General features: G+C 47.4%; 1 protein-coding gene across 1 annotated transcript; it reads left to right on the top strand.

Moving 5' to 3' along the window:
• Positions 1-1,084: 1,084 nt before the first annotated feature.
• Positions 1,085-10,532, top strand: LOC308268733 (zinc finger and SCAN domain-containing protein 25-like; the record flags this gene model as incomplete). The annotated part of the gene is made up of 5 exons (XM_080703841.1): positions 1,085-1,471; positions 2,843-3,044; positions 3,630-3,721; positions 5,497-5,620; positions 9,703-10,532. 5 exons carry the CDS (start codon positions 1,085-1,087, stop codon positions 10,530-10,532), a joined length of 1,635 nt encoding a protein of 544 aa, XP_080559967.1.
• Between the last annotated feature and the right edge of the window lie 4,577 nt (positions 10,533-15,109).

Genomic DNA, 15,109 nt, shown 5'->3' on the forward strand with positions numbered 1-15,109 from the left:
CACATATATGCTATATACATATATAGCATAGTAAATACATAAACTAGAAACATAGTATCTTATTATTAGCAAGTAAACTACTACTAGATGATAGGAATTTTTTGTTTTGGCTTCATTATATTATAGGACTATAGCCATATTTGGGATCTGTTATATGGTGTGACTAATGGTAAAGTGTACGTGTGTGTGTGTGTGTGTGTTTGTGTGTGTGTGTGTGTTGAATGTATGTTTCCTTTAGTATTGGAAGAGTGGGCCTTGGTAACTATCCTAATTAAAACACTTTTGGTGGCACTGGGGATTGAACCCAGGGGCATTCTATCTCCGATATAGATCCCTAGTCTGCCTGCCTGCTCGCCCACTCGCCCACCTGCCCCCTTCCTTCCTTCCTTCCTTCCTTCCTTCCTTCCTCCTTTCCTTTCCTTTCCTTTCCTTTCCTTTCCTTTCCTTTCCTTTCCTTTCCTTCTTTCTTAGGATGGAGCCCAGGTCATTCTACCTCCAAGCTACACCCCCTGCTCTATTTTTCTTTATTTTGAAACAGGGTCTCACTAAGTTGCAGAGGGCCTAAGTAGCTGAGGCTGTCTGTGAACCACAGTCCTCCAGTCTCAGCCTCCCGAATGCTGGGATTACAAGCGTGCGCCACCACGCCCAGCTTGTTTATTCTTTATTTTGAAACAGGGTCTCATTAAGTTGCAAGGGCTTCACTAAGTAGCTGAGGCTGGCTGCAAACCTGTGATCCTTCCTTGTACTACTAGGATTACGTGCATGCGCCACCATGCCCAGCAATTATAACCCATTTTATATTATCCCCTGATGGTTGTATTATTACCCAAATGAGGTCCTAAGCTATTTGTGGGTATAAGCTAAGTCGCATGAATTTTCTATTTATTTTTTGTACATATCAGATGCTTTGCAAATACTGAGTTTAACTGATTTTTGAAAATGCATTATAGCACATCATTACCATGTTCTCCAGCAGAATATTCATTGATGTAGATACAGACTGGGATGGACTGACTTTTCCTGTGTTATAGTTTCAAAACAGTCATTTGTGCTGTCGTTTTTAGTCTTCTGAGGGAGTGTGAAGATGCTTAAAGAACGGTCTGGGATGGCAGAAGATCCTCAGCAGCAAATGGGTGCTCCCGTGGTGAAACTGGAGAAAGAGTTGCCATGGGGCAGGGCCAGGGAAGACTCTAGTCCTGAGACTTTTCGCCTGCGGTTTCGGCAGTTCCGCTACCAGGAGGCCGCTGGTCCCCAGGAAGCCCTCAGGGAGCTCCAGGAGCTCTGTCGCCAATGGCTGAGGCCCGAGCTGCACACCAAGGAGCAGATCCTGGAGCTGCTGGTGCTGGAGCAGTTCCTCACCATCCTTCCCCGCGAGTTCTATGCCTGGATTCGAGAGCATGGCCCAGAGAGCAGCAAGGCCCTGGTGGCTATGGTGGAGGACTTGACAGAGATTTCGCTGGAGGCCAAGGCGGTGGGTGAGAAGAGGATGTCCAGGTCTTGTGCTTTTGCTGGGGGAAGGGAGTTCCAAAGAACTGAGAGGTTTGAAGAAGCAGTGGGAGTGGATGAGGCATAGACCCTTCCATCTGCTTCCAGACTCCCATGGATCCTTTTTGGAGAGCAGTGGGCTTTTCAGCCAGAAGAACCCTTCCCAGGGCAGATGCTGGCATGCAGGAGGGCCCGGAGCCCCTGCTTTGAGGCCTGGCCCTGTTTCTCTTATGAGCTTCAGGACCTAAGAAAGCAGTTGTGCTTGTTTTCAGGGTCCCTATTAATCTCAGCCCCATCCTTGGGGGAAACTCCGATGGGAGCGTAAGGGAATCCTGGTTGGCAGACGTTCTTCCTAAGAACCAGCCATCGCTGTGCTGTGAGGAGTGGCATTAGCTCATGGCTCCTGTAGCAGTTCTGTGGTGCTGTTCATGCTTCCTCTGTTCTCCAGTCATGTGCTACCACTGTGTGGTATAGCCGCTTGACCCACGGCAGGGAAAGGAGGGCAAGTCCCGGTCCTTGTGCAGCCTGGCCTCCCTGCCACAGCGCCATCGCCCCTCACTACCTGTTTTCTAGTAGCGTCCTAAGAGAATTTGTTTCCTACTCTCAACTTAGGAGCTTGAAAGTGGTCCAGGAAGGGCCTTGATTTGTGAGTGCATCTCAGCGTGAGAGTCCTGGTTGTCTTTATAGAGCAGCTGTTTCTCACTAGCTAATTTGCTACAGTCTGGGCTTTGCCTGCCTGCCTGCCTGCCTGCCTTTCTTTTAAAATGTTCAGCTTCTGCTGTTGGGAATTTGCTTTCTTTTTTTATTTTTTATTTTTTCAGAACTGGGGATGGAACCCAGGCACATTCTACTTCTGAGCTATAACCCCAGCCCTATTTTTTGTTCTTTATTTTGAAACAGGGTCTCACTAAGTTGCAGAGGGCCTCACAAAGTAGCTGAGACTGGCCGGGAACCCGTGATCCTCAGTCTCAGCCTCCTAAGTTACTGGGATTACAAGTGTGCACCACCACGCCTGGCCAGGTAATTTGCTTTTTAGTAAGTGAGTGTATTATGTTAAAGTTCTCAGCAGGACAGTATTCAGGCTCTCTGTGATGGTACTCATAGGAAATTTGATTGGTATCAAGGCAGGTGGAATGACACTTGTTAAATGGCGTAGCAGATACAAATTGCTCAGGGCTTGATAAAAGGAGTCTCACTTCCTTTTTTCTTCCTCATTGTTGCCTTGGCAAAGAGCTTAGTGGCTTTTCCTTCCTTTCCCCTGAAGTCAGAGTGGTTCTCTCTTTAGGTTTTAATTCAACTCTCTTTATAACAGTGTTGGCCAAGCCTCATTCTAATTGGTGTTGGGAATTATTCTTAGGTTCCATGCCACATGCAGGATGAACAGCGGGATACAGCCCTCGGCAGAGGTGTTTGGGAGCCAGGCGTCCACCTCGGACCAGTGGACATCAAGCCCGAGTGGGGGCTGCCCCATGGGGAAGGTGTTCAAGGTCTAGCCCAAAGAACGGAGGAGCAGCTGAGTCAGGACTCTGGAAATGGGACACAGGCTTTCCAAGAACCGGGTAAGATGCAGATAGCAAGGACAGAAGGACATAGAAAATTCTGCTCTGTAGCCAATACCCCTTGCCCTTCAAAAACCTAGCAGTAGATAAACTAAGTTTCCTACAAGGTGTAATTCTGAAGTTTCCTGACTCCTCTTTTGATTTCATCAGGGAACAGATTACATTGCTTGGTCTGCCTTGACTGTGGTTCCTGGAGGGGATGTCTGAAATGCTGTTCTTTCATTACTCTTCTCCTTTCCTTCTTCATGTTCCTTCTAGAAACTGCCAGGAACCGTACAGCTGACATGTGGGAATATTTATTAAGTGGGAAGCCAAACCACACCTCTTAGAGTAATATGTGACTTTCTTTTGTTACTTTGTTTCCAAGGGGGTATCCCACAGTGTGACCAGGGAGCATGACAAGGCTGGGACAGTCTTTCTGGCTGAGAACAGGGCAGGGACACCCGGACCACACCCCATGTGTGGGTCAGTGTGGCACAAAGCGGTTCTGTCTGGAGTCTGCAGGTTCCTGAGGTTGTGTGTCCTGGGGAATGCCTGTGAATGGCTGACAACAGCTCTGACCCTTCTGCTTTTGTTTCTGCTCAGCTCTGCCTGTACTGCAGGCAGGTCCAGGCCTCCCCACAATGAGCACCAGAGACCAAGACATGGCAGCCGGGTTCCTTACGGTGGGATCCCAGGTGAGCTGCAACTCTGCCCTTTTAGAGATCCTGATGCTGCTTTGACTGAAGTTCACCCTCTCCAAAGTTTCCTTGGGCAGCAAGTGCCATCCACAGTCGAGTCGTTCGCCTATCTAGCTCTGATGGCATGACCGTGTTGTTTTCTCCATTCTGCCACCATCCCCATTTGTTGATTTGTGCTGAGCTTTGTACCTGGCCCCTAAGCCACAGATCAACATGCTGGTATTTCTCTTATTACAAGGAGGAAGTTTTGATTGAGAGAATCCCCATAGGGTTGTGTCAGTGGTAGTGGTTACTCTGGAGATAGATGCCCTTTGTTTTTTGTTTTTGTTTTTGCAGGTCTGGGGATGGAACCCAGGGGCATTTGACCTCTGAGCCACACCCCCTGCCCCATTTTTATTCTTTATTTTGAAACCGGGTTTCACCTAATTGCGGAGAACCTCACTAAGTAACTGAGGCTGTCTGTGAACTGCGATCCTCTGGTCTCAGCCTCCCGAATGCTGGGATTACAAGCGTGTGCCACCACGCCCGGTGTTAGATGCCCTTTGTGATTGCTTCTGCTGCTGCTCCTCCTCTGAGGATGTCCATGGGAAAGCAGCTGGCCTGGGAAGGGCTGTGGGGTGCTGAGCAGTGTCTCTTGGCCATACTTGTGATCCCCAGAGTTAAGGCCTTGTCAGCACTTGCAAACCTACACTACGTGAGGGTACAGATGGGGTGCTCTTGCCCCAGTTTAAATCCCTTCTACAGGTTGTTAAGTGTTACCAGGGAGGTGGGAATTCCAATGGGGCATCTTTCTTTTCTTTTCTTTTCTTTCTTTTTTTTTTTTTTTTTTTTTGTGGTACTGGGGATGGTATCTGATCTATACCCCCAGCCCACTTTTTTTATTCTTTATTTTTGAAATGGGGTCTAAGTTGCTGAGGGCCTCATTAAGTAGCTGAGGCTGGTCTTGAACCTGTAATCCTCCTGTTAGCCTCCCAAGTACTGGGATTACAAGCGTGCACCACCACGCCTGGCTTCCAATGGGGCATCTTTCTGAAGAGAGTGAGTCTTAAACAGAGTTCCTTGGAGATGTAGGGGTGTTATTTGGCAGAAAATAAAAATAAGGAAACCAGTTAAATCTGACCCAGCTAATGTCTTATTTGGGCATCAAGCCCATGCCATCCAGGGATGTCGTTTGCAAGGATGAGGACTTGTAATAGCATTTTTTCATTTGGTCAGACCCTCCCCTCTGCCATGGTGCTTTGTCATGTTGTAGTGAATGGAAAAATAGGACACATTTCCATTTTTTTTTTCCCTTTGGGTGGTATTAGGGATTGAACTTGGGGGCATTGTACCTCTGTGCTATACACCCAGCCCTGTACTTTTTTTTAAAATTTGAAATAGGGTCTTGCTAAGTTGTTGAGGCTGGCCTCAAACTGAGAATACAGACGTGCGTCCATGCCTGGCTACACATGTATTTTAAGATGATGATGTTCTTACGGTGGGGGCTTGAAGAACTGTGTAGCAGCTCCCAGGCTCTGTGAAGCTTGAGGAGTGAGTGCAGGTGGCTGCGAGTGGACATAGGGTGCCGTTGTTGTTGGAGCAAGCTGAGCCACTGCAGCAGAGACCCCAAGTCAATCTCTGTCTTTAAATCATAGGGAGGTGGGCAGTTCTGCTCCCAGAGCATCCAGGGTCAAGTTTCTTCTATCTTCTCTGCTGGCTTTCATGTTGCCCCTTTGTTTGCTGCTGCTGTTAGGGACAGTTTCTTCATCCATAGCAATCTCCTATTGTTTTAGGGGTTGGGACCATTTAAAGACATGGCCCTGGCCTTCCCCGAGGAGGAGTGGAGACACGTGACCCCAGCCCAGATCGACTGCTTTGGGGAATACGTGGAACCTCAGGACTGTGGGGTCTCTCCAGGTAAGACTGTCTCCACCCCACAGGCAAGAAACAGAGGAGTTTCAAAAGTTAAAAAGTTAGCCGGGCGTGGTGGTGCATGCTTGTAATCCCCGCGCTTGGGAGGCAGAGACAGGAGGATCGCACAGGTTCGAAGCCAGCCGCACGCGCTGGCTTAGGAGACCCTGTTTCCAAATTTAAAAAAAATGTAAAAAATAGGTCTGGGAGTGTAGCCCGGAGGTAGAAGGGCTTCCAGGAACCCCAGTACTACACACACACACACAAAAAAAAAAAGTTAAAAAGTTACACATCAGGGGTCTTCTTGCCTTAGCCATGGTGCTGGTGCTACTGACAAAGGAAGGGGTTTCATGGCAAGCTAGGAAGGAGCATGCACTGGGGGTGTGAAGAACTGGCCTGGAAGCCAGGTGTGATGGCGCACGCTGTGATCCTGACATTTGGGAGATGGAAATTGGAGGATCATGGTTCGCGGACAGCCTCAGCTACTTGGAGCATTCTGTGTTAAGAAAGGAGCCAGACAGAAGAGTAGGAAAATACCAGGCAGCTGTTCTGGCTGTAATGAGGCAGGTTGGTCATTAGAATCCCTAGACACCTAGTGTGTATCCACGATTGAAGGGCAGTGAGGGCTTGAGAGCAAGAGGAAAATAGCAGAGAGGAGTGCCTGATCTTACTCCTTGACAGGTGCTTGTTGAGCACTTCCTGGGTACAGGCCCCAGGTAGTAGTGTGTTGGGGCAGGAAGTGGCCTGGACCAATACACAGGAAACTGTCGAAGCCCTCAGCCAAGTGCATGTCTGTGTGTAAGTAGGAGCAGGGGGGGTTTAGAAATGGGAGAAGTCAGTATAGGCTCATGTCTCGAAAGAAGCAGAGCCCTTGCCTCAGGTTGTGGGGCAAGCCGTGGGAGCCCACAAGAGCAGCAGCAGCAGGAAGGAGGCCTGTGGGGACAGCCAGCAGAGGCACTGCAGGGCTGAGGGGCTGCCAGTAAGAAGTGAGAAGAAGCTCTGTGGGGCTGGGAGTGGTGGCCTACACCTATCATCCCAATACTTGGGAGACTAAGACAGGAGATCGCAGGTTTGAGGCCAGCCTCAGCGACTTAGTAAGACCTCGTTAAGACCTCATTTCAAAAATAAAAATAAAAAGGGGAAAGGGGGCTCGGGATGTAGCTTACAGGTAGAATGCCTTTGGGTACAATACTCAGCATCAGGAAAAAAAAAAAAGTTCTATGGAGTTGAATGAGGACATCAGTGGGGAGAGTAAGGAAATGTGGCTGGGAACAGTCCTTAACCTGCTAATCCTTTGTCCTTCATAACTTTTTTGTAAGTTGGATGCTGACCACTCATTTCTACAGACCAGCTGGCCTTTTCTTATCTTGAAATGCATTGAGGGATGAGAGTGGGATCAGTGCACTCCCCTCAGGACAGAGAGCGTCCATCCTGGCTCCATCACGTACTGCCACTGTGAGCATCTCACTAGGCCTTTTTAAGTCTCAGTATGTTGAACCTTTTTAAGTCTCACTAGGTTGTGGAGCCCTCGCTAAGTTGCTGAAGTGCACTATGAACCTGCGATCCTCCTGCCTCAGCCACCCAAGTACTAGGTTTTTTTGTGTGTGTGTGGTACTGGGGGTGGAACCCAGAGGCTTTCTACCTCCGGGCTATACTCCCAGACCTGTTTTATATTTTATTTGGAAACAGGGTCTCACTTAGTTGCTGAGAGCCTCACTAAGTAGCTGAGGCTGGCTTCGAACCTGTGTGATCCTCTTGTCTCAGACTCCCAAGTGCTAGGATTACAAGCGTGCGCCACCACGCCTGGCTTCAAGTACTAGGTTTAAAAGCATGCACCACCACCCTCAGCTCAGAGTGATTTTGAAATTGGAGCCATCTGAATCTTACATTCCTAAATGCTTCAGTAAATATCTCCTAACATTGACCTCCCTGTATAACCCAGTGTCATAATTCCACCTGAAAATATATATAAATATAAAATGTAAATATATGTGTGTGTGTGTGTGTGTGTGTGTGTGTGTGGTACTGGGGATGAAACCCAGGGGCAGTCTATCTCTGAGCTACATCGCCAGCCCTATTTTTTATTCTTTATTTTTGAACACTAAGCAGCTGAGGCTGTCCATGAACTGTGATCCTCCTGTATGAGTCTCCCAAATTCTGGGATTACAAGCATGCGCCACCATGCCTGGTTTTTTTTTTTTTTAACTCTTTATTTTGAAACAGGTTCTCACGAAATTGCAGAGGGCCTCACTAAGTAGTTGAGGCTGTCCTTGAACCTGCGATCCTCCTGTCTCAGCCTCACAACTACTAGGATTACAAACATGTGCCACCATGCCTGGCTTCCTATTTTATTTTTTACTTTGAAGTGTTCTCACTAAATTGTGGGGGGCCTCACTAAGTTGCTGTGACTGGCTGTGAACCTGCAATCGTCCTGTCTCAGCCTCCCAAGTACTGGGATTAAAGATGTATGCCACCCCGCCTGGCTTATTGCACTCACTTTTAAATTTGCTGTAACAAAACTTCCAAACTGGACACTACCCAAATAAACTTTAAATTGAATTATAATTTGAGCCTCACATTAATAGATTGTAGAATAATCTTACTGTGGGATACTGTTTATACACCCATGAAGAAGAACAAAGTATAGCTACACACAGTGATGTGGAAGAATCTCACAAGTAATATTAATGAGGAGAAGCCAGAAGCGATGTAGGAATCAGTTGTGTGAAGCTGAGGAGCAGAAGGTCTGGGTGTTGTGGCCCCTGCGCAAAGGTTGTGGTAATGGAGGGATGGAAGAGGGACTTCTGGTACTGGTACTTTTCTATTTCTTGAGCTCGAAGCTGTTTACACAGTGTGCTCATTATGAAATTTCTCTGTGCTCCATATTTATGTTTTGTATCTTTTTTGCTTTCATGAAAAGTTAATAAAACAAAAGAATAAATCAGAGGTGATAGCTGGGTACATTATATTTTATCAACCAGGGATCATGTGATATCAATTTCTAATTTTTTTGTGGCACTTGATTGATCCCAGGGGCATTCTACCCCCGAGCTACAGCCTTATCCCTACTTTATTTTTATTTTGAAATGATCTTACTAGGTTGGTGAAAGTCTCACTACTTGCTGAGACTGTCCTCAAACCAGCAATCCTCCTGTCTCAGCCTCCAGGCATGCACCACCAAACCTGGCTCAGGTTCAATCTTCTAATGGTCTTGCCTGAAAGGACTCTCTTCTGTTACATGCCATTGTTATTTCTCCATTTTTGTTTTCTCTTGGCATCCCCCACGGTAGTGTTCCTTGTACCTTTTCTCCTCTGTTTCCCTCCTCCTCCTCCTCTTCCCCTTACTCTTTATAAACAACATTTCTGTTAGTTTAGAGGGAGTATAGGAGGGATCAGAGTGAGGACAGGCGCGTCAGGCTGGGACATTTCATTGGCATCCTCAGTCATTTCAGTCCTGACAGATGTGCCAGCACAGAGGCAGCCTGTGGCCGGAGCTTCAGTGACAGGCTGGGCTCATCTGTTCAGCCAGCAGTCAGCAAACACCTCCCTGCATAGCCCCCTTTCAGGCTCCCAGGAGGCCCAGAGTAATGGCACCTGGTGAGGGGGAGGGAGCAGCATGAGGATGACATGGAGAACTGTACACTGTCTCATTGATGGAGTAAGTTTATAATCATTTTGGGAAGGTAGGACACATTGGTGAATGTAAATTAATATTTGCAACAAGGTCATATGTAAGTAAGTGTAGAATAAGTCAGGAGCTGAGTACATCAGTACAGAAGGCCAGGGGAAGGGTAACCCAGGGTGTATTCTCAGAGGAAGTCACTAGTTAGATTTTGAAGGAACTAAAAGTCTCAGTAAACTTTTATGTGAGAAGGCATGAAAATTTGGTAGACTATTCTGTACAAGGGTAGGGAGGGGGGAAGAAGTAAAGGAAAGTCTGAGTTGAGGGTCCATGGACGTGAACAGTGTTCAGGTTGTTGGTCAGAAAGAAAAAGAACCATTAGTGAGATATGCTTGTACACAAAGTTCTAACACAGATTTCCTTTGCTAGCTCCCTGGAATCAGTCTTGGTCTCCTTTCTCGTCTAGGTGTTGGGAGCAAGGAAAAGGAGGCAAAACCCCAGCAGGAGGATCTTAAAGGGGTGTTTACAGGGCTGACTGCTGGGAGGTTTGGAGAAGCCGCTGCCAAGGGCCCCGGGCTGGGACCAGTCTGTGAGCAGGAGCCTGGGGGCTCTGAGGGCGGCCTGCCAGGGCTTCCTGCCCCCCAGCATAGTGTCCCCCCGCCCGACGACCTCAAAACCCACAGCTCCTTTTGGAAGCCTTTCCAGTGTCCCGAGTGTGGAAAAGGCTTTAGTCGGAGCTCCAATCTCGTCAGACACCAGCGAACCCATGAAGAGGAGAAGTCCTTTGGCTGCGTAGAGTGTGGGAAGGGCTTCACCCTGCGTGAGTACCTCCGGAAGCACCAGCGGACCCACCTGGGGAAGAGGCCCTACGTGTGCAGCCAGTGCTGGAAGACCTTCAGCCAGAGACACCACCTGGAGGTCCACCAGCGCAGCCACACGGGGGAGAAGCCTTACAAGTGCGGGGACTGCTGGAAGAGCTTCAGCCGGAGGCAGCACCTGCAGGTGCACCGCAGGACGCACACCGGCGAGAAGCCCTACACCTGCGAGTGCGGCAAGAGCTTCAGCAGGAACGCCAACCTGGCGGTGCATCGGCGCGCTCACACTGGGGAGAAGCCGTATGGGTGCCAGGTGTGTGGGAAGCGGTTCAGCAAGGGGGAGCGGCTGGTCCGACACCAGAGGATCCACACAGGGGAGAAGCCCTACCACTGCCCTGCCTGCGGGCGCAGCTTCAACCAGAGATCCATCCTGAACCGGCACCAGAAGACCCAGCATCGCCAGGAGCCTCCAGTGCAGTGAGGGCACCATGGATGAAGGTCCGCTGGGGTGTCCTTCATCATCCTGAGGGCTTGGGAGATGCAGCATGGCCTGCACAAAGGCACTGTGGCCCGTTTTCTTTCTATCTGTCTTGAACACAGGAAGAAGGCAAGGCTGGTTTATTGAGAACTCCCAGAGGGCACATCTCCATGCCTCCTACCCAAGTGGTGCTGACAGTTTTCTTCTCATCTAGGGAAACAGTATCTGAACTTGAGTCCAAGCTGGGATTTTTCCTGGCAGTGGGGTGTTCAGACCCTTCCAAGTCCAGTAGCAAGGGCAGAGTTTTGTCAGTTGGCAGCTTGAAGCTTAGTTTCCTAGGGGCTCTATCTTGCCTGCATAACCATTCCCTCAACTCCATTCTCTTCTGTTGTACCAATATTTATTGAACATCTATTAGTTCCTGGTGCTGAGAATGTGGAGGTCAGTGGGACAGAGGAGACCTTGTCATGGAGTGTGTGATGCAGCTGTGGGAACGCACCTGAAGCCGCCAGCGACCCCAAGTGTTCCGGAGCCTGCTGTGTGTGTTGAAGTAGGGGCCGGGGGAGAGACTCTTGCTGTGCTCCCTTGTTCTGCCACACTGCTCAGTGCTGGCGCTCACCCCATCCTCCGCCCCAGCTGGAATCTCCTCTCAGGCTGCCGTGATTATATTGCTGTATTTGTAGCCTTTGTCTCCGACTGTAACGCGCTACCTTCATCTGTAAATTTCCCCATTCCATTACTCCTTGCACTATAACAACAGCTATTAGGAAATTAATATTTTGCTATGATCACTGAATAAACTTGAGAGTTTTTAAAAAACATTCAGTTCTGTAAGAAGATCTAGTTAAACGAATCTGAAAGATGTATTAATGCCCTATATTTGATGGTACTTTACATAAAATGCTTTTCTCTACGTCTCATCTGATTCATTCCTTAAGTAGTTATCAAGGCCCTTAATGTGCCAGGAACTTTCTGGGTACTCAAGATACCTTAGTAATAACAACAGAGGAAGTCCCTTACCTTGCAGACCTCACGTCTTCGTGAGTGTACTTGATCTTCAGAACCCATGGGTGCTCCCATGATCATGTGGGCTTGGGCAGTTACTCTTGATTCTGCCAGCTTCTTGCCCTGTATTGCATTTGCCCCCTACCCTTCTTACCAAGTAGTCTCTGTTGGTTCATGTGGACCTTTGTCACCCGAGACACTTGGGGTCCTGAATGCCACCTGCAGATGATGAGGTGGTAGTGACCTGTTTTGCATGAGTGCTGATTTAGGAAAATCAGGATGTTAGTAGGTGTTAAAAAGTATATTTTTCTTTAAAAATGAGAAGCTGCAGTATTTGTCACTGTGTCTAAGCTTATTGTTTTACCATCACTAAAGGGTTTTCTTGCTGTTTAAAATGCTGGGTATTACAAAACTAGCATGGACTGCATTGTTGTGTCACTGTTATGCTGTGCCTTTGAACACTTGCTGTTGAATAAGTTTGTCTTTTGCTGACAGTGTGCTATTACAATTGCAAGATGTGGTTTGTCTCATGTCCTGTTCTTTTGCTGAGCTCCTCTCCTACATTTTGTACTATAAATGAGATAAATGGTAATAACTAAGAGTTTTATTACTCACTCCACTTTGAAACACATGATTTTATCAGCTATTTCTTGGAAGGCAGCCATGGCGTTTAATTTAGCAAATGACCGACCCTCTTAGTCCTCCTGGCCTACCAGCTGTGCCTGCAAAGCTGCACTAAACCAGGGCACAAGTGTTATATGACACATCCACACAGGTCCTAAGTGACAGGGAGGTCCATATGCCAAATCAGTTCTCCCCATCCCCAGGCCTCAGACAAGGTAGGCAAGTCTGTCAGCCCAACCAGGGGGAAGTTTTTTATTGGTGTCTTTAATTTTTTTTAGTAGTGTTTTGTAGTTTTCATTACATAAGTCTGTTTTCTCCTTGGTTAAATTTATTCCTGAGTAATTGGCCGGGCGTGGTGGTGCACACTTGTAATCCCCGTGCTTGGGAGGCGGAGACAGGAGGATTGCCCAGGTTCAAAGCCAGCCGTGCTGGCATAAGAGACTTGTTTCCAAATAAAAAAATATATATAAAAAATGGGTGTCTGGGAGTGTAGAAGGTTTTCCAGGAACCCCAAAACCACCAAAAAAAAATTATTCCTGAGTATTTTATTATTTTTTATGTTATTGTGAATGGAACTGTTTTCTTAATTTCCTTTTCAGACCATTCACTGTTAGTGGGTAGAAACACAACTGATTTTTGTGTGTTGATTTTTGTATCCTGGAAATTTGCTGAGTTTATCAGTTCAAACAACTCTTTTGGTGATTTTGTTTTATTCATTCATTGTGGTACTGGGGATTGAACCCCTGGGCATTCTATCTCTGAGCTATACTCTCGGCCCTATTTTATTTTTTATTTGGAGAAAAAGTCTCCCTAAGTTGTGAAGGGCCTCACTTAGTTGCTGGGGCTGGCTGTGAACTTGTAATCCTCCTGCCTCAGCCTCCTGAGTACTGGAATTACAGCTATGTGCCACCATACCTGGGTTGGTAAGATCTTTGGAATGTTGAATTTAGTCAAATTTTTTTTTCTTTTTCTTTTTTGTGATACTGGGGTTCCTGGAAACCCTTCTACCTCCAGGCTACACTCCCAGACCTATATTATATATTTTTATTTGGAAACAGGGTCTCCTAAGCCAGTGCAGCTGGCTTTGAACCTGTGCTATCCTCCTGTCTCCGCCTCCCAAGTGCAGGGATTACAAGCGTGCACCACCATGCCTGACTTGTCAAATGTTTTTTTCTGCATTGATTGAAATGATCATGTAGTTCACCCCTTCATTCTGTTAGTGAGTAGCTGGCATGGTGGTATATACCTGTGATCCCAGTACTTGAGAGGCTGAGGCAGGAGTATCCCAGATTCAAAGCAGCCTCAACAAGTAGCAAGATTCTCAGCAACCTAGTGAGAACAAAATAAAACAAAAAATAAATCAAAACGGCTGGAGGTGCCGAGCGTGGTGGTGTATGCTTGTAATCCCTGTATTTGGGAGGCAGAGACAGGATTGTGGTTTGAGGACAGCCTCAGCTACTTAGTGAGGACCTTCGGAACTCAGTGGCACCCTGTTTCAAAATAAAGAATAAAAAATAGGGCTGGGGTGTAGCTTGGAGGTAGAATGCCCCCGGGGTTCATCCTCAGTAACACACATACACATACACGTGCGCGCGCGCGCACACACACACACACACACACACACACACACAGAATAAAAAATAGAACTCAGAGGTAGAGTGCCCCTGGGTTCCATCCCTAGTACTGCAAAAAAAGAAAAAGGGGGTGGGGTGTCTGGAAGTGTAGTTCACAGGCAAAATGCCCCCTGGACTCAATCCCTAGTACCACAAAAAATAAAAATGAAAAAAAGTCAGTGAGGAAAAGAAACCAGTTTTTTCCCCAGAATTCTAGTATAGCTTCAAAATGACTTCTGACTTGGTCTATTAGCAGCAGAACCATTGGCATAAATTCCTGTTTACTATAGGCATGTTATTTTAATTTTTATACTTTTCACTTTCTATCTAGAGACTTCTGTTCCTCAAGCATCTGACGCCAGCCGGCCAGTAAAAGCCGTAGGGTGGATGCTGAGCTACAGGCTGGTGAGAGGCCTTGAAATGTCTTCCTTTCAGGGAGTCCCCCTTCTCTTGCTGGGAGCCGGGAATGTTGCCTCAGAGGGGCTGGCTTTCCTGGGGACTACGAAACCCATTCATAGTCTCTTCTGACACCTTTTTTTCCTACTTTTTTTTTGGGGGGGGGCACTGGGGATTGAACTCAGGCCATTCTACCTCCAAGCTACACCTCCAGCCGACACCCCCCGCCCCCATTTATTTTGAAATAGAATCACTAAGTTGCAGAGGACCTCACTCAGTTGCCAAGGCTGTCCACGAACCTCATCCTCCTGTCTCAGCTTCCCAAGTGCTGGATTACAAGTGTGCACCAGCACGCCCAGTGCTCCTACTTTCAATTCTGGCTGATTGCCAGGGGCTGGGTCAGAGGCCAGCTGTGATTGCAGGAGATGAGATCCCGGGATGAAGAAAGAATGTGGAGCTACCACTGGAGAACAAACAGAACACAGCAACTTTATTCTGCAGACCCGTTCCTTACATAGGGTTCTGCACAAAATGGCGCACGCCCAGGTCAGTGTGGGCATGCACATGCGTGTTACACTTTGCTTAATCATTGCACATCCTCATTACTGGAAAAAAAAGAAAAAGAAATAGGACTGGGCTGGGAGTGTAGCTTGGAGGTAGAATGACCCTGGGTTCCATCCCCAGTAATGTAAAAAATAAAAATAAATAAAATAAAAAATAAAAGAGGGCTGGAGGTATAGCTCACAGGCAAAATGCCCCCTGGGCTTTTTGTAATGCAAAAATAACTATATGCAATTCATCTTCGCAGTAGGGGCATGCACCCACTATTATGAGGAAACCGCTTGCACCCCTGACTGTGGGATGCATGCGTCTGCAGTTGGAACCCAGGGGCATTCTACCTCTGAGCTATACCCCCAGCCCAATTTTTTTTTTATTCTTTAT

The sequence above is a fragment of the Muscardinus avellanarius genome, assembly GCF_963383645.1.
Source record: "Muscardinus avellanarius genome assembly, chromosome: 10".
Classification (NCBI taxonomy): Eukaryota; Metazoa; Chordata; class Mammalia; order Rodentia; family Gliridae; genus Muscardinus; species Muscardinus avellanarius.